Source organism: Podarcis gaigeae, assembly GCF_964106915.1.
Source record: "Podarcis gaigeae genome assembly, chromosome: 9".
NCBI classification, from domain to species: Eukaryota; Metazoa; Chordata; class Lepidosauria; order Squamata; family Lacertidae; genus Podarcis; species Podarcis gaigeae.
This window is the reverse complement of record NC_139685.1, coordinates 80,348,785-80,367,458: the sequence shown is the minus strand read 5'-3', so window position 1 is coordinate 80,367,458 and position 18,674 is coordinate 80,348,785. Positions and strand designations below refer to the sequence as shown.

Genomic DNA, 18,674 nt, shown 5'->3' with positions numbered 1-18,674 from the left:
TTATTCTGGGCATCCTTTCGATGAGAGCGCTTCCTGCATTGGGGGGGGGGGCGCTAGACTAGATGTCCCTTTGGCGGGGGGGGGGGGTGTCTCCTTCCAGTTCTCTGAATCAGTGGGGCAGCCTAAACTGTTGAGGTTTCCCCCGCCTCGCAGTTGTGGGCAGATGATGCTGCGAGGAGGAGAGGGGCGAGGAAGGCTGTCTGGGAGACGGGGGCGCGCGGCGCGCTCCGGAGGATGCTGGGCGGGGGGCGGGCAGCTGCTCCCTTCTGCTCGGCTCGCGGGGTCGGCCCAGGTCAGCCTCCTCCTCCCGGGCGGGAGATGCGTGCAGCTCGGCATGTCTGGCTGCGCCCCTCCCGGGCGCGCATTCATTCATGGAGCACGTAGCCGGCTACTCTTAAAGGGGCGACAGGAGGCGCCCGGAGTTGCCTTCCTCGGCTGCCGCCTTCCGTGGCTTCGGCGGCGCCCCGCTCGGTGAAATACCAGCGGGCAGCGCGAGGCCGAAAGAAACAGAGCAGGACAGACCAGGACCTCTCTCGATGCAGCCCGGAATAGCACTGGCCTTTTTTTGCTGGAGCATCACACTGGGGACTCGCGCGAAGCTTGTGGTCCAGCAAGACCCCAGATCCTTTTCACATGCCTGCTAGTCAGCCAGGTGTCCCCCGTCCTCAGGGCCGGATTGAGGTTTGATGAGGCCCTCGGCTCCTGAAGATACTGGGGTCTTTTATGCCTCCTGCTGCCCGTTGTCAACAACAAATTATTGCTGTTTTTTGTGTTGAATGCAGTATATGCTATATGGTCACTTTGGGGGCCCCAAGAGAGTGGGACCCTAAGCTAGAGCTTCTTTAGCTTATAGGTAAATCCGGCGCTGCCCGTCCTCTATTTGTGCATCTGCTTCTTCCGGCCTAAGTGCAGAACCCAGCATTTGTCCCCATTGAAATTCATTCTCTTAGCTTGCGCCCAGTTCTCCAATCTGTTCTGGTCATTTTGAGTTCTGCTTCTGACTCGACGGTGTGATGTTCAGAAAGCCTTCCCCTTAGGATCCTAGAATGGCAGAGATGGAAGCACCCAAGGGTCATCCAGTCCAACCCCGCAATGCAGGCATCCCACTCCCTGCCAAAGCATCCCTCCTACGAGGGAGAACGGCTTTTCCTGTCGAAAGACAGAATTTCCTTCCTGATCCTTTGAATCCAGTGCAGCTGGAAATGAGCGGGCTCCGTCTTCCTGGGGCAGCAGCCCGTCCGATATTGGCATATGGGGCCGTGCCCCTTCCCCTGTCCCTTGCCGGTTGGGGTCCCCACCCCTCCCCGGAGCAGGCTGGCGTCGCCCTTTTAAGGCGCGAGGGTGCCCGGCGCTTCTGTTTACAGAAGGGAGCCGGCTGGGCGTCACGTGGCCTCCAGCTGGCCGGCTGGCTAATGGGACGGGCACCTGCCTGGCACCGGGAGGGAGCCCAGGCAGCGGTGCGATGGAGGCGCCCCGGGAAGACGCCCTGCAGAGTGAGTGGCTCTAGGGAGGAGAAGCGCGCTCCCGCGCCGAGTCCCTTGCGGGGCCAGATTGGGGTAGGGGCTCTGGGACTCCCCCCCCCCCCAGCAGCTGCAGCAGGCGGTGGCGGGGGGGGGATCCAGTTCGGTCCCTCTAACTGCCCCTTCCTGCTGCCTGCTCGCTTCCTAGGCTCCTGGGTGGAGGTGCCCCCACTTGGCCTGGAGGAGCCCCCCACGCCGGCCTGTGCGCCCCACCGCGACATGGAACGGATCCTGCTGGAAGCGCAGCTGGAGGTGGAGCCGCCGCGGGCCGAGGGGTAGGTGGCCGTGGGCGGGTGACTCTTTCGTGGGCAGCGGGGTCGGCGGAACTCCTTGCAACTGGCTGTGAGCGCAGCAGGCGAAAGGAGGCTCTGCGGTGGACGAGCGGGCGGCGGCTGCTAGCTCCGAAGGGCCGGGAAGCGACGACACCGGGGGGCGGCGAGAGACCAAGCTTGGACTGCCGGGTCTCGGGTGAGGGGACGGCAGATCAGCCCCTCGGAGCCAGACAGGCGCTACTGGGCATCCCTGGCTCTTCGCCCCTTCCTTAACCCCCGCTCAGGGCTGCGTACCCAGGGGGCGGCCCACTGCCTGGCCTGGGGGAGGCCAGCTCTTCCTTCCAAGCCCTCCCGTGAGCCTGACTCGACTCCCCCCCCCCCAGGCTATGGGGCCCGCATGTGGGGCTCCGTAGGCTTTCACTGGAGTTGACATAACTGCGCTCCTAAGCAAATTCCGGTCAGCTCCTTTTAATGCTAATTATTGCACAGATGTTCCCTCAGTACTTGCGATTCTGTTCCCTTCCCTTCCCTTTTGGGATGCTCTGAAACGTCAAAGTTTGAACCAAATCGCCTCTCTTGAGATTTGTATTTCTGAACTTCTCACAGCGAAATTGGAAAGTCTGGCAGATTTTCTTTGGGCTCCACCTTGCCACACGAACCTGAGGATGTGAACCCCACATCTTGCCATTATAAATGTACCAGAGCTGGAAAAATCATGGAATCACAGATTTGTAGAGTTAGAAGGGACCTCCAAGGCCCATCTAGTCCAACCCCCTGAAATGCAGGAATCTCAACAACATGACAGATGCCATCCAACCTCTGCTTTAAAATCTCCAAGGAAGGAGACTCCACCGCCTCCCTAGAGAGTCTGTTCCCCTGTCAGCCAGCTCAGAAAGTTCTTCCTGGGGTTTAGTCACAAGGAGCCTTTGGTTTCTACAGCTGCTCCCCCAGAAAGACCAGCCTGGCAGTGGCCACCAGACGTCTTCCAGGGACTGCCACAGTCAGGACACACAAAAGCCCCTGCAAGGATGACCTGGGCTGCTTCTGTGGGTGACAACTCAGCTCCCTTCTCCTGTCTGAGGCAGGGCTCCATTGGCCAGCCTCTTCACCTGCCCAGGAGGACAGGAGGCTCCTGCCTTCTGAAGGGCTCACCTGAGCATCCTCACGGGCTGTGGACAGGTCTTGCCTGGTAGAGATTTAGGTCCAGTGTGGGCATCAGTCTCTAAAGGGCTTCACAGCAGCTTCTGAGCATGCTCACAAACAGCATGGCAGCAAAATCTCTCTTGTGCATGAACACACAGACAGCGAGAGCAATGTCTCACCAGCAGATTCCATTTCTTGTGTTTCCAGCTCCTTCCTTGCACTGAAGGCGCCTGGTGTGGAGGACCTGAGCCCAGGGCAGGTGAGTGTCAACGCTGAGGTGTGCAAAGGACCCACCTGGGCCATGGGCTTGTGGTCTTGTAGCCTCAGATTGAGAAGGCGCCAACCAAACTGGGGTCGTGAAAGGTTTAATCTCAGGGGTCATTGTGGTGACCGATCCACGAAGCACCTTGAGTTCCGTAGACAGGTGTGTTCACACCCACCCACAAGACATGCCCAGATGGTTGCCCAGGTGATATGCCCCTCCACCCTTAAAAAAAATTATGGGATGCTGCACTTTCTCTTTGCAGAGGGAAGACGCTGAAGGGTCTGTCCAGCTGGGGACCCTGCCCTGGTCGTGGCCCAGCCCCCCTGAGCACCAAAAGTAAGGATGGCTCTTCACTGCCTTTCCCCGGGGGTCCTGACTTCAGGCAAGCCCCCCACCCCAAGACTCTCACCCCACTGCCTGCTCCACTTTGGACTCTGTCTGTCTGTCTCTCTGCAGAGAGCTGGCTTGCCTGCCCTCTGCGTGTGCCCCCCTGCTCAGCCCAGTTCTACACAGGAGGAGGGGGTTGCGGGACCCCCAGCTGCTGCTTCTGGTCATCCCCTCTCTGCTGCTCAGCCACGTCTTGGCCTTCGGCCTTGGGTGAGTTGGGGGGGGGGAGGCAACAAACCAGGCACAGTTAGCGCCTCCAAACCTCTTGCCAGGACCCCTCTCTCACACACAGCAGTGGCCCATCAGCTGAGGATAAATGGGATCGTGGCAAAACATGGGGACGGTGGTTGATTTTTCTCCCTTTCCGGAAACACCCTTAATTCTGCCCAGTGCAGCCAGCCCCCTATAGTGTCTGTCTCCTACCCCTCCCCTCCAAAACTTCTTGAGACCTGGGGTGAAGTCTCTGAGCTCTGGTTCCCCACAGGGACCTGGCTGGCTGCTGCAGAAGCGGATGCTGGATTAGGTGGGTCTCTTCTGGCCTGATCCAGCAGCCTCTTCTCATGTTCTTCTGCTGCTCAGAGCCTTCCCTTGCCTCTCCCACTTGCCTGGAGGAGCGTAGCAAGAGAGGGGGCTGCTGGCCTGGCCTCTCCTGACCAAGCCCCTCACTCACTGCCCTTTTCCTCTCCTCTCTCCAGCATTTGTATCGGGAAGCGTCTGGCTGCCTCCCCAGCAAGCAGCCTGTGAGAAGCCAAGAGGGGCCTCCTGGGACACCCACCCCACCCCAGCTCCCCTTTCTCCATGCTCCCCACCAAACTGTTGCACGGCCCTGTCTTGCCCAAGACCACCTGAGAAGTGGTGCAGAGCCCAGCATCAAACCTGATACCCCCACCCACCCACTTCCGTGTACACAACCTTCCTTGCCTCCGCTGTGGGGCCCAGCCTTCATAAAGAGTGTCATGGACTTAGCCCCAAAGCCCCCTCTCCACTTTCCCTGCTGCAGTGGGGCAGAGGGGAGGGGGTTGCTGGACTCGAACGGCAGCAGCGGCAGCTACCTTCCTCCCCCTCCTCTCCTGTGGGTCCTGCTAGCAGCTGGGAGTTAGAGCCTGGACACATCTGGAAGGCCACACCTGGAGGTTGCTCTACCCCCCCCCCATGCCAATCCAAGGAGCTTCGGAAAGACAATCTGCAGCAAAGCATGGCAGCTGATCTACTGGAACACGCTGTTGCTTCAGTCGAAATAAATCCTGTTTTTCAAAATCCTATAAAAGTCTACCAGGCATTTATTTTTAATGTACGGAGGAGAGTAGTTGTGCTTTGGGTGTGGAGTGAGGGGCACCATGTCCTCGCAATGCCGCCTCAGATATGTTATTGGGGGAGCCAAAGGAACCTCAGACCCTAGGGGTTGGCTCCTGTGTACCCGTAGAAGTGTGGGCTGCCTTGGATTGAGGCCTCCTCAGTTACTGGGGGGAGCTGCTGCTCTCAGCCTGGCTGGGGGCACCTCTCTTTTCTCCCGTCCCTGGCTGGACCCCACACTGCTCTTATTTTTGTCTATTCAAAAGTTTACATACTTTAACATCTAATTTATCCAGTGTTTGTTTTCTGGGGGGACGCAGGGGTACGATTTGAACTATAAAATTGTGATTTTCTTGAGTCAAAATGAGAGTACCCCTCAACATTTTTTTTATAGAAAAAAAGCACTGAATTTATTCACTGACTTCCCCTTCCCTGATGTTCTACATTTATCCTTTAACTTTTAACACTCCATATGGAGCCCACACTTCTCCTTGCCACCAGCAGAGGGTGCTGCAGATCAGCATTTGGCCTTCTCCTGGCGCCTCCATGCTGGTCTACAGGCCAAGGTTTCCTAGGCCTGACCTTGTTGCACAAGGCAAAACCAAGGGAAGGTTCCACTTGCCTCAGTGAGCCCAGCATGGCCCACTCTGACTGGCAGCTCCTCCCTTCCCTGGCCTTGCTAATAGAGCTGCTTATCTGGACATGCATCTTGGAAGCTGAAAACATAGCCAGAGATTTGGAGCAGGCAGGAGAACGGACTTCACACCCCCTCGATAGACTTGTGGAACTCACTGCCACAAGAGGGAAAAGCCCATTTGGATAACTTTAAACGAGGTTGTGGAAAAGAAGGCTAGTAATAGTCCCTAGCTACAATGGCCGTATCCTGCTTCCAGAATCAGAGGCAGAGGTCTCTCAATACCAGTTGCTGGGAATCACAAGGAATCAGAGTTTGGCTCTTGAGCTTTGGTCCTGCTTGTGGACTTCTTCCCATTGGCTGGCCACTGGCCTCATCCAGCAGGCTCTTCCTGTGCTCTGATTACTGGGCACCCCCCAGCACCTTCCATAGCCCCACCTCTGGGACCGCAGGGGCTGGCAGCCTCCCTGCCAAGCAGCTCAGTCTCTTCCTCACTGGATCCCTCCATGGGGGGCAAAGGGGCAGGCAGGACACAAGCTTCCTCCATCGGGGATGCCAAGCCAGAGGTCAGGAGCCCACGTGGGCCTGGTTCCCTGCCAAGTCCAGGCCAAGCTGAGAGCTCCAGCAGCCTCACTCTGTTGTGCAAGGAAGAAGTTGAAGGTTTGTGGTCACCCTGAGGGCCTTGCGGGTGCAGAAAGGGACCCTCCCCGATCAAGACTGGCCATGGCAGATGAGGAAAGGGGGTTGCCCCCTCCCCTTTAGGTCCTCGGGGCCACCAGAAAGTGTCTCCTCACCCAGGCACTTGCCTCTGGCCCACAGAAGGACTTGATCCTCTGGCCAATCAACGTCACTGGGTGACGACACCCCCATTTTTTCTAGCAGATGAGACAGAAGGGGAGGAATCTCCCCACTCCAGCTACAATTTTAAAAACTGCTGGTTAGATTCCCATGTGATGTGGGTCTTTGATTTTACACCCTTTGCATCAGTTGTGGCCCAAATATTTCAGTGCTTGAAACAATAAACCCAAATGTGGGGGTCACTTCCCCAACAGTCGGGTCCTGCAGTGCCCCCCCCCCGCCGCCGCCAGGTGACTAGGAACAGCAGCATAGCTAGCCCCTCGGGTGCCTGGGGCGGTGCGCACACCTTGCAGCCGGGGGCAGAGCGAGCTGCCCATGGGGACGGGGTGAGCCAAGGCAGGGTGTGCTTCGTGGAGCCTCTCCGCAGCTTCCCCCTCAGCTGTAGGGCGACTGGGGCGGTGGGCAGACGCAAGCCCTCGAAAAAGCAGCGTGGAGCTTGCAGGCAGTCTGCCCGCTGCCTCCCCCTCAGGAGAGATGCGTGGCTCAGGCAGGCTGCAGGCCCCCCCGGTGTGGTGCCTAGTGCCCCCCGCCTCACCCAGCTATCTGGGCATCTGCAGTAGCGTAGGAAGGGGCGTGCGGTGGGTGCGGGAGTTATTTTTTGTCACCCCCCTCAGTGATGACACCTGGGGTGGACTGCACCCCCTGCACCCCCCTTCCTAAGCCACAGACTAGGAAGTTACATTGCTGCCAGGGGTGGGGAGGGGCTTGTCCTGATTCTGGGATAAAGCAGCCCCCCCCCCCCGCTTCCCTGAAGAAAGACTCTGAAGGAGAAGCAGTTTGAAAACAGGCGCCTCACAGGAGTTTATTGAGACCTCCTCGGATACAGTGTGTGTGTCTTCCCTTCTCTCCTCCCATCCTTTCCTAGAGGGTGGGGGGCTCTGCAAGTTAAACTGGACAGATTTGAACAATAAAAAGGCTGGTGCAATCCCTCCACACTGCGGCTCTGTGGCAGGTTGACTGGTGTTGACTGATGGGGGGGAGGCAGCCCCCTCACCCCATGGCTCCTTTTCCTCTCCTTGGGGAGGGAGACCCCCGGACCCTTCTGGGCACAGCACCATCACAGAAACCAGAAACACTTCCGCCGGGACTTCTTGGGCTCCGCTTTCACCACGGGCAGATTCAGCATTGGCGACGGCTCCTGGTGGCTCGGCGTGGCAGCTCGCGTGGCCCCCGGGGGGCTGTGGCTCAGCTCAGGCTCAATGGTGCTCAGCACCTGCTGCAAACGCCCCTCCTGCTTCCGGAAATCATGTTCCACGCTGTGGGGAGGGGGGGAGCAAGTCAGAGGGTGGCGTCTCCCAAGGAACCAATGCTAGTGATTGGGGGCAGAGATGGGGGTCTGGCTGGGCTGGGCTGCCCCATCCCCCTGGGGGCCGTGGGAGCTGGTGCAGAGGAGGCAGCTCAGCCAGCAGGAGCCTGGGGGGGGGGGCCGCCAATGGGAGCCCGCCTGCCTCCTCCGACCCTGGCATGTCTCACCCGTCGCCGCAGCGGCAGAGACAGACCCGTCAATCCCAATTAGCGCTGAGGCCTTGTGTGAGCCACAGAGGCAGGAGGCCAGAGGGAGCCGGGGGGCGGGCAGGCAGGCAGGGTGGCGGGGAGAGGAAGAGGGCCCAGTCCTGCCAGGGAGGCCAGCCAGCCAGCACCCCCACCCCCGAAACAGCCTCTGAAGGTCAATGGAAACGTAGGGGAGGAACACAGAGAAAAGGCTCCAAGGAGCAGAGGCTGCCGGTCTCTCCTTCCTTGAAGGTTCTTAAGCAGAGTTTGGGAGCCTGTCTGCCAGGGATGCTTGCGGGTGGCTGGTCTAGAGGACCCTCAGGGGTCCCTTCCAACTCTACAAGTCTAGGAGTCTATGGTCTGCGGAAGATGTCTTCCTTGTGCCAACACCAGGGCTGGGAGCAAGAGCCCTCTAGGACTCTGATTCTATGGAACCCAGAGCTCAGCTCAGTTCTGCCCCCGGCAAGGAAGTGGCAGAGACACCCGCCTCTCCCTGGGCATGGAGGCCCTTTCACCATCCTGGCTCACAGCCCTCCTCTAACCCCTCCTTAACAAATTGTCCAATAGCACCTTAGAGACCAACTCAGTTTGTTCTGGATAGAAGCTTTTGTGTGCATGCACACTTCTTCAGGTAGTAGAAAGCTTAGACCCAGAACAAACTGAGTTGGTCTCTAAGGTGCTACTGGACAATTTTTTAATATTTTAATTTATTTTGACTGCGTCAGACCAACGCGGCTCCCTACCCTCCTTAACACCCACTGAAGCAGGGGACACCATAGATAGATTGGTGCCCAGGGCTGGGGGGCATACTGGCATCCCTCCCCAGCCTCAAGGCAGTGGGAGTCATTGGCTGACTCAGCGTCCCAGGACTAAAGCGAGGGAGGGGCAGGGCCAGAGACGCAGCCTCCGTTCTCGTGCCATGCTGGGGGCGGGGGGGGGGGCGGGATGCCACTGCAGGGACTCTGTCCTCCTGAGAATCTCCGGCAGGAGGAGGCAGGCTGTGGCGGCCTGTCATTCTTCGCAGGCACCCTTCATATCACATCTGCCAGAAACGCTTGCCTCTGCTTCCCTCAAGAACGTGATTGGGGCAGGCGGGCGGGTGGGCAGGCATGGGAGCCCTTGCCAGCCCCCTTGGGACTTCCTCTGGCAGCCCCCAGGGCACCCTGAACCCAGCCCACCAGCATCCAGCTGGCCACTGCGAGAGCATGATGATGGACTAGGAGGTCCACTGGCCTGATCCAGCAGCCAGACTCTTCTTGTGCCACCCAACTCTATGAATGTATGAAATGTCAAGAACACAGAATCATAGAATTGGAGAGTTGGAGGGGCACTCAGGGGTCATCTAGTCCAACCCCCTGCAATGCAGGAATCTCAGATAAAGCATGCAAGACAGGTGGCCATCCAAGCAAGGGCCCAGGTGTCTCTAAGCAGGACTGGGGGGCAGCCTCGCCGTCTGAAGCCTGGCCACCTCCAGCTCTTCAGCCATAGGCCAAAGCAGAGGCCAAGGCAGGGAAGGGGCTCTGCTGAGAGCCAGTGTGGTGTAGTGGTTAAGAGCGGTAGTCTCGTAATCCTGGTGAACCGGGTTCGAGTCTCCGCTCCTCCACCTGCAGCTGCTGGGTGACCTTGGGCCAGTCACACTTCTCTGAAGTCTCTCAGCCCCACTCACCTCACAGAGTGTTTGTTGTGGGGGAGGAAGGGAAAGGAGAATGTGAGCCGCTTTGAGACTCCTTAAAGGGAGTGAAAGGCGGGATATCAAATCCAAACTCTTCTTCTTCTTCTTCTTCTTCTGCTGGAGAAGGGGGTTGTCGGGGGGGGGGAGAAGGCGAGAGGAAAATCTGCTGGGCAGAGAGAAGAGTGGCCTGCCTGAGACCCCGCAGGACCCCCAGACTGGAAAGCAGCCAAAAGACAAAGGAGCTGGGTGGGCTTAGCCTGAAAGTGGGCTGAAGGGGTGGGGAGATGCTGGCCCTTTAGGGAGGGGGTCCTCTTTACCCCAGGCCAACGATACAGCCTTCCTCTCTCTCCAGAGCCCCCTTTGCCCTCCTCAGCAGAAAATTCAGGGTCATCACATCAATAATACTAAACAGGCATATATTTTATGTTGATGTGAAATGTGAAGGTCAGCAGCCGATGTCTGGGCTGCCGGTGGATGCTGTGGCCGGCAGCCGAGAGCAGAGGAGGGCACCCCCAACCCCCACCCCACCCCTGCTGCGAGGCCCCTCCTACCTGTAGATGATGCAGGCGCAGTCCCGGCACGTCCCGCAGTTGGTGGTGTCCTGCCCTGTCCGGTAGGACTGCCGCCTGAAACGGAGCAGAAGGAGCCCATGAGCAGAAGGCCCAGAAGCCGCCTCCCTGCCAGGTCGCAGGGGCCCCCTTTGGCACCAGGGGGGCACAAGCAGCAATGCCCAAAGGGCATCTGGTCAAGCAGCAGGGACCAGGGGGAGGGGAAGCATCAGGGCTGGCTTGGGGGGCCAGGAGACCCCCGGGAGGTCTTAGGGAGGGAAGCGCAAGGCAGGCAGGCAGGCAGGCAAGGACTCCCTCAGGCCTCACAGCACACAGGCCGCCCCAAGGCAAGGGGGCTGGCCCCACAGTGGCACTGCTTCGGCTTCCAAAGCGAGCAGGCACAGTGGCAGGTGATGCCAAGGCTGGCTTGTGGCCCTCAGAACCCGCTGCTGCCACCATAAAAACGCTCCATCATTTAAAGCGCAGTCTAACCAAAAAGTCGTGTTTTGCTGGACAGGCAGCCGAGAGCAGCTGAAGCTGACAGCATTTCCCTGTGCGTTTGCTGGAGAGAACTCTGTGAGAGACAGTCCCACGGTGCCCAGACGGGCAGAGGGCACGGCCACAGATCTCTTCTCCTTGCCTGCCTGGGCACATGCTCTCGTTTTTGTCTCTTCATCCCCAAGCCAGAAATGGGAGAACACCTGCAAAGCCTGAGCTCCAATGCTCAGGCCCCATTTTAAGCTAAACTTAAGTCTGCCTCTCAAATTGGCTCATTTGGCTGGAGCCTCGTTCCCCGTATGGGATAGCTGCGTATTCCTCCATTGCAGGGGGTTGGACTAGATGACCCTCAGGGTCCCTAGAGGCTCTACAAATTTTGTCTCTGTAACTGAATTACCATTTTAAGCCTGCCTGAATAAAGCTGCTGTTATTCTGCTGCAGAAAATCTGAGTAGATGTTATTTTTTTCTCTTACAAAACTGTTTGTGTGATTATTGTTTTAAAAGGGGGAGAAAAGGGGAAAATATCAGAGAATCCAATCTGCCTTAAAACATCCTAGATTACTTAAACGGAAAGGCTAAAACTAGCCCATCTAAGCTTCTTTTTAAGCCGCAACAGGGATATCACTCTGCAGAACTCACAGATGTGAGGAAGGAGAATATCTAATAAATACAGCCTCTCCTGGCTCCAAAAGCTCTAGCCTGGCCAGTGGGGGCTCCTTGGGCAACCCAGACCCCCCCCCCGCCAGACCCGCCTCACCCATCTCGCTGCGCCTCCTTCTTCTCCAGATCCTGAATGACATCGAGTAGCACCTTGATGGTTCGTTGGCTGGTCTCCAGCACCCCCTCGAGGGACTGCAGCTGGGAGTGGATGTCACCCACTCGCCCGGGGAGGTCCTGAGATGCTGGCGGGGGCTCCCTCTGCGCGGAAGCCACAGACACCAGCTGCAGAAGGTGGTCCTGGCCGCGGGAAAATGCCTCCCCGGGTCTGGCGGAGAGGCAGGTCTCAGGGGGGCAGCTGCGACCGGAGGCGGGCAGAAGGGGGTCCGGAGGCTTCTGGGAAGGCGTGGGGGCTGGGGGGTGGGCCTGAGTGGTGCTGAGGCTCCCTGGGGAAGCCACAGGCGCTGGTGGTTTTCCTGACTTAGGGGGCCCTGCTGTGGGAAGCAGGAAGGCAGAGGTGGGGTCTTCGGTGGGGGGGCCCTGAGCAAGGGGGCAGGGGGCAGGGATGCCCCTCTGGGGGGCACAGGGAGGGGCTCTCGAGGCCTGCTCAGAGGGAGTCTGACAGAGAGGTGGTGGGCACAGCCAGGGGGCGCCAGAGCTGCCACAGCTGCTAGGGCTGCCATGGGGCTGCGTGGAGGAGGGGGCACAGTGCTTGCGCTGGGAAGACCAGCTGGCCGAGAGGCACGGGGCCCCCCGCCCTGGGTATGGGGGGCATGACTCCCGGGGAGGTGGCAGCCCGGGGCACAGGGTGGCAGGAAGTCTGGGGCACTGCTGGGCATGGGGTGAGGCGAGGGAGCAACCAAGGGCAGGAAGGCTGGCGGTGCCCCCCAGGGGCGGATCCTGGCTGCGGCCCACTGCACAGGGCGCCCCCTCCTGGGCGAGGTCGCAGGAGCTCTTGCTGCGGGGGGCCCGCTGCAGGCTGGGTGACGTCTGGCTGGCGGTGCTAATGCCAGTCGCCCCGTGGGGATCCGGCAGGGCGAGCAGCAGGCGGGGCCCGGATTGGGGCCAGCTCCGCCTGGCGCAGTTTGCGGCAGAGGCACGTGGGGGGTGGCTGCCTGGGGGCTCCTCTCCGCCCTCCTCCAGGTCCTTGAAGCGCACTTGCTGGGCGCGGTGGCGGCGCTGCAGGCGGTCCTCAGCACCCGGCGAGTCGCGCTTGAGCAGCACGGAGCGGACCCCGGCGGCAGCCTTCTCTTGGCCGGCCTCCGGGGCTGCCTCCTGGCTGGCCATGGCAGCCCCTTTGCCCCGCCAGGGGGGCGTCACAGCCTCCTGCCCCGCATGACCGCAAGCCGTTCCCCAGAAAGCATCGATTCAGCTGCCCCCTCCGCCAGGGCGCAAAGCATCTCTCCCGTGGGTGTTGCTGCCTGGGGCTCAGCCTCAGCGACTCCCAAGGGGGCAGCCGGTGCCTCATGGCTGGAGGAGGCCTGGCCTTTGCCCCCCAGCTGGCAGGAACCCCATGGCCTGCTCTCCTCCCCCCTCCCCCCTCTCTAGGGTCCGTCCCTGGCCACCGAGGGCCTCTCTCTGGGCCGGGAGAAGGGAGAGGGGAGAAGGGAGCCCATCCTGCTCACAGCGGCTGCTTCCGCTTCCCGAGGGTCGGTCACTTGTGGGGCCAGCAGGCACAGTGCCAGCCCATAGCCTCCCTGGGCAACGGACCTGCAGAGAGAAGAGAGGAGATGAATGGGTGGAAACCCGTTCCAGTTAGAGTCCACACTACAACCAGGGTGAAGAAAAACAGTGCAAAAGTAAGACAGGAATAATGAAAATAAGAGAAGTGTAGAGCTGCAAGGGACCCTCAAAGGACATCCAGTCCAACCCCCTGCAATGCAAGAAGAAGAAGAAGAGTTTGGATTTGATATCCCGCCTTTCACTCCCTTTAAGGAGTCTCAAAGCGGCTCACATTCTCCTTTCCCCTCCTCCCCCACAACAAACCCTCTGTGAGGTGAGTGGGGCTGAGAGACTTCAAAGAAGTGGGACTGGCCCAAGGTCACCCAGCAGCTGCATGGGGAGGAGCGGAGACGCAAACCCGGTTCCCCAGATTACGAGACTACCGCTCTTAACCACTACACCACACTGACAAGAATCCCTGATTTGGCCTATGAACCGGCCTTAATGCTATGCAGAGCAGCTGGGGAGGCTCAGATCAAGGGCCCAGGAGCCAAGGAGAGGAGAGCCTGCCGCTGGATGAGGCCACCAAAGTGGAGCCTCCTAGTCCAGCCCCCTGTTCCCCCCCTGGCCAACCAGATGCTCTCAAAGGGACCTGAGAGCAGCAGCCCTTTCCCCCTCTTGTTCTCCACCTTTCTAAGGTAGACTGATGCTGTCCATGGAGGCTCCACATAGGAATCACAAGAACCTAAAGGGAGCTCTGTAGCAGCTGGATCAGGCCACTAAAGGGGCTGACCATTTAGGAGTGGCTGTGGGGGGGGGTTGCATCAAAGTAGGGCTGAGGGGGGGCTTAACCCTTTCATTTCCATTCACTTTTCTTCTGAAATAACTCCCCAAGTCTGTCGCCCACCAATCCCACCCAAGGTCTGGTGAAACAGACATTCGTGGAGGACGAGAGGGCGATCGGTCGAGGGCCACTAGCCAGGATGCCCTGCTCTGCCCCCACAGTCGGAATCTGCAATGCCTCTGAATCCCAGGGGCAGGAGGGGAGCGCTGCCATGTGCTCCGCTCCTGCTTGGGGGGCTCCCACAGGTCGGCCCCTGTGAGGACAGGATGCTGGACTCGATGGGCCCCTGGCCTGGCCCGGCAGACTCTTCCGGTGTTCTGAAAGCCCCTCCCAAACCTGCCCAGTTTCCTTTCGGAGGCTCCCACAACCCCCTCTGCCACGTGGCCACCCCCTAAAAACACCCCTCTCCCGTCCCTCTGCCACCTCCAGTCTCAGGCAGGATCACAAAACACAAAGCGACAAGCTCTGGTCTTTGGTGCTGCTGCTGCTGCTGCCTCTGTTTGAAGAGAGAGAGAGGGAGGGGGGGAGGGAGGGAGAAGGGGCCCTTCAGCGTAAACAGGCCAGGAACGCCAGCCAGGCAGAAGCCACAGCTAAGAATAGCAGCCTGGCCTTCATGGGGAGCAGGAAGAGAAGGAGGACGAGGAGGACGAGGAGCCCTCACCATCCTGTTAGGCGGACCCTCCTTCCCTTCCAGCAGTCCCACCGCCTCTGTCGGCCTCCAAGAGGAGCATCAGGGAGGGGACACCCCCAAAGAGCCTTTGCTGTGCCCCCTCATACCGACCAGGGGGTCCATCTCCCAGCCCAGAGGCAGGAGGAGGCCACACAGAGCATTCCCCGGCTGGCGTCCCTTTCCCCCTGCGACTCAGTTTCCCAGCTCACCTCCAAGTGGCTGTGCCGGGGGGGGGCACCTTTGGGAATTGGGGGGAGAAAGCAAAAGGTAGCAAGCCTGTGAACATTTTACATGGTTGCCACTATTATCAATGGCTCTTGGTTTTCTTACCTGCCCACCACCGTAAGGTCCCAGGATGCAGAATGACAGAAAGGTCATCCAGACCAGGCCCCCCCTTGCAGGAATCACAACTGATTCCATGATTCTGACAAATGTCCATCTGACCTCTGCTTAAACTGACAGGAAAGGAAAGGAAGGTTACAGCCATTTAAAAATGCAGTATTAAAAACAGTTTAAGATGAATTACTGTGGGATCTATCTACCAGTATCTTCAATAGAGAGCCAGTGGGAGAAACTAGGGTTCGAATCCCTCCTCAGCCAGAAAACTCCTTGGGGGATCTTAGGGGTGTGTCAATGCTCCTCTCAGCCTGACCTACCTCACAGGGTTGTTGTGGGGCTTAAATGAGGAGGGAGAACCATGCACCTGCCCTCCTGAGCTCCTTGTAGAAAAAGGTGGGATGGAAATTCAATAAAGAAATAAAACCCCAGGTGTCATCGAGGGCAGAGTAAATGGTGGGTCTTCAGCATGCAATTGAACCTGTCCCACAGGACTGTCAGGTGCCATGAGAACAGGATGGCTGGCCGGATCCAGCAGAGCTCTAAGAAGGCCTAAGGAAGGTGCCAGGAGCCCCCTCTGTAAGGTGGGAATTCCCAGAGAGCCCAAGAAGAGCCCTTTAGCCGGCTGGGAGCCCCCAAAGCCGTGCCCTGTGCACAAGACTCGCCCCTTCTGCAGCTGACTTGGCAGAAAGGAGGGAGAATGAAGGGCAGAGGCCTCCGGGTTGCGCAGGGGGGCGTCCCAGGCAGGCCAACGCCTCCTGGCAAGAGGGCCAGGCCAGGAGAGCCCCCTTCTGCCCAGCTGCAGTGCCTCTCCCCCCCCCCACTGTGCCATCGCTTCTCCCCAGCAGCAAGGGAGTTGCCGGCTCAGCACAGCCGCCCAGACTTTCTCCCGCACTGCTAACAAGCAAAGTTTCCAACTGCTGAGCGAGCGAATCACTGGCCTTCCTCAGAGCACCCCAGGAGGAGGAGGAGGAGGAGGGAGCCTGCCTGCCTGCTCCCCCCACCCATTTTGCTGCAGCAGAATTGAGGATTCTGGACCACCTGCCACCCAGGCAGACACCTGGGCAATTTCCTTCCTGTTCCTGGAGCTGTGCCCAGACCCAGACCTGCCTGGAAGGGCCTCTCATTAGTATTGGCAACACCGGGCGAGGAGGGGGGGGCATGTGCCTGTGCGTGGCTTACAGCACACCCAATGCCCAGCCGGCTGCCCATGATCACAAGCAGGACCCCTCCCTGAGGGCAAGTGGGGGAAGAGAACTTGGGGCTTTCAAGCGGAGGTGGGATGAGCATCTGCCATGGATGCCTTCGTGAAGATTCCCGCATTGCAGGGGGTTGGGCTGGATGACCCTCAGGGTCCCTTCCCACACTAGCATGCTGTGATTCTCTGAGTGTTCTGCAGAACGAGAAAACCAGCCTGGAGCAGGCGGCTGGGGGCTGGGGGCCCACAGAGGCAATGAGCAGAAGGGCAGAGAGCTAAGAGACCCAGTGGCCAGGCTCTCCCACCACTGCAAAGACGCAGGAGATCATCCCAAGTGTGGCTGCTGCACTCAGATCCTGCCTGGGAGCATCTGGCTGGCCAAGGTGGGAGCAGGACGCTGGCCGGAAGGGGCCACCTCTTGCCTGATCCAGCTCAAGAGCTCTCAGAATAGTAGAACTGCAGAGCTGGAAGGGATCCCAAGGGTCATCTAGGCAACCCCCTGCAATGCAGGAATCTCAGCTCAAGGATCCAGGAGAGGTGCCTCTTCCAGGTAACAGCCTTTCAGGTATTGGAAGGTGGCTGCTTCATCTCCTCTCAGTCTCCTCTTTTCCAGGCTTCAACCCTTCCTCATCAGGCTTGGTTTCCAGAGGCTTCGCCATCTTGGTCACCCCTCTGAAGGGCAAGAGGCAAAAAGCACCCCCCCTTCTCCCCAGCCCACAAGCCTGGAAACGGAGACCCCAGAAATAATAGGTGCCCAGGGGGCAGGGGGGCTCCCCCACTCCCCCACAGGGAGCAAAGGCACTCTGGGAAAGTGAGTCAGGGGCCACAAGAGGAGACTCCAGGGGACCCTGGAGGCCAGAAGAACAGGAGAGGGGCAGCTTGGAGCTGTGGGGCACTATCCAAGGAGAGCTTCCATTGCCCACGCCTCAAGGCTGGTCGGCCTTGCCCCACATAAAACTGAACCTCTGGGGGGCTGCCTTGGAAGGGGGAGACCAAGCAGTGGCCAGCCAGATGGACTGGGGGCCTTGCTCCAATGTGAGGGTGCCCCCCCCCCCGGGAGAAAGAAGCCCTTCCTGCAGGAAAAGAGATTCCAGCTCAACATTGGGAAGAACTTTCTGCCAGTACAAACCGCTTGACGGGAACAGACTCTCAGAAGGTGGGGAGGCTTCTAGGCAGCCGTTTGGTGGTCAGGTCAGGGATTCTTCTGCTGCGATTCCTGCATTGCAAGGGGGTTGGACTAGATGACCCTTGGGGGCCCTTCCAACTCCACGATTCTAAGATTCCAAGTCAAGCTGGCGCCAGGAGGGAGCACCAGCCCAGCCTAGCCCCGCCTCAGGCTCTCACCTGGCCCTCAGGGTCACACACACAAGCAGAGAAGCGGCTCAGGAGCTCCCAGCCAGAGTCCAGAGGGCGGGGCAGAGATCCAGGGCCAAGCCCAGAAAAAGGTGGTCCCTGGCTGCCGCCCCCTCCCAAGATCCCCTGAAGGGCAGCGGGGTTTTTTATGGCAGACGCATTTCTTGGGGCAGCATGAAGCCTGGCGGGCTGGAGCCTGCTCCCCAAAAGCACATCCCACAATGAAGGGGTAGGTCTTTAAGCCTCTGCCTTGGTCCCTGCTCCCTGCTGGCAAGGGGCGGGGGGGGGAGAGGAGACGGGGGTCAGACATGTCTTGGGGTCCCCCTCCAATAATCCCCAGAACCCTCCTTAAAACCCAGGAGGAGCCCCCGGACCTCAGACTTTTGGCCCCAGCCTAAACTTTAAGGCACCGGATAAAACAATCGTCACCACCAGCCCCCCCCCCCCCGCCAAGGGAGCTGCGGACGTGAAGCGGCGACTCTCCGAAGTTCCCCTAAGCACCGCAGGCGCTGCGGAGCAAACTTTCCACCCCCAGGACAGATCACCCTTGGCGCCTTACTGTCTCTTTCAAAGGGTTTTTTGGGGGTGGAGGCAATCTAACCCCCCCCCACAGGCGCCACAGACTAGCCCCCCACCCGCTTCCAAGGGCTCCCCAAAGGCTTCCACCGCCCCCCCCCCATTTCGCTTGCGCGCCCAGTCGCCGCGCCGCGACCCAGAAAGGCGCTCGTTCGCAGCAGCCACGGCTCCGTAGCAGGGTGTGCGTGTGAGTGTGTGGAGTAGCCAAGCCGAGGCTTGGTCCACCTAGCTCAGCCTTCGCGACACGGGCTGGCAGCAGCGGCTGTCTTCCGGGGAAGCCAGGCCGGCGAAGCCATACGCGGGTGAGCCTTCTGCATGCCAAGCAGCTGCCCGGGCGCGGAAGAGGGGCTGCCCCCCCCATGGCAGCCACAAAAAAGACCCCTGCCATCCCTGGCGGCTGCTCCGGATCCCCTCCGTCCCCGCTGCGCGCTCCTTGCCTGCCTGCCTGCTCGCTCTCCGGCGAGAGGGTCCTCCGGCCGCCAGGAGGACGAGCCGCCGCCTCCGCCGCCGAAGCGCTCGGCCGAGAGAGGCGGAGCCGGAGCGAGCGGGCGGGCGGGCGGGGGGCGTCGCGCCTTCCCGGGAGAGCGACCGGCGCTCCGCCGCCGCCGGCGCCGCCGCTGCCTCCTCCCTGGGCGGGGCTTCGCCTGGGCGGGCGGCCCGGCCCCGCGGCCACGTGCGCGACCCCGAGCGGAGCCCCGGCAGCAGCTGCACGTCGCGGGGATGCTCCTCTGCCTCCCGGGTTGGCCCTGGCGCGGGAGAAGACGCCTCCGAGCATGTGCTCCCGGGCGCTTCCTGG

The 18,674-nt window shown here is 60.0% G+C and overlaps 2 protein-coding genes across 3 annotated transcripts; one reads left to right on the top strand and one right to left on the bottom strand.

Annotated features, from left to right (window-relative positions):
* Positions 1-1,198: 1,198 nt before the first annotated feature.
* On the top strand, positions 1,199-4,854 carry LOC310852046 (BCL2/adenovirus E1B 19 kDa protein-interacting protein 3-like). Its single transcript, XM_083754755.1, has 6 exons — positions 1,199-1,493; positions 1,669-1,795; positions 3,143-3,194; positions 3,463-3,536; positions 3,657-3,797; positions 4,283-4,854. Exons 1-6 carry the CDS (start codon positions 1,463-1,465, stop codon positions 4,329-4,331), a joined length of 474 nt encoding a protein of 157 aa, XP_083610881.1. The 5' UTR covers positions 1,199-1,462; the 3' UTR covers positions 4,332-4,854.
* A 2,294-nt stretch (positions 4,855-7,148) lies between these two features.
* LOC310853009 (uncharacterized protein) lies at positions 7,149-18,411 on the bottom strand. 2 transcript variants are annotated; one of them, XM_083757150.1, is made up of 4 exons: positions 18,316-18,411; positions 11,340-12,949; positions 10,087-10,161; positions 7,149-7,628 (listed from the first exon to the last, which is right to left on the bottom strand). In XM_083757150.1, the coding sequence occupies exons 2-4, from the start codon at positions 12,524-12,526 to the stop codon at positions 7,430-7,432; spliced, it is 1,461 nt and encodes a 486-aa protein (XP_083613276.1). In that variant the 5' UTR covers positions 12,527-12,949; positions 18,316-18,411; the 3' UTR covers positions 7,149-7,429. The 2 variants fall into 2 exon arrangements, with proteins under 2 accessions (XP_083613276.1, XP_083613275.1); XM_083757149.1 differs by lacking the exon at positions 18,316-18,411 and adding an exon at positions 17,294-17,383.
* Between the last annotated feature and the right edge of the window lie 263 nt (positions 18,412-18,674).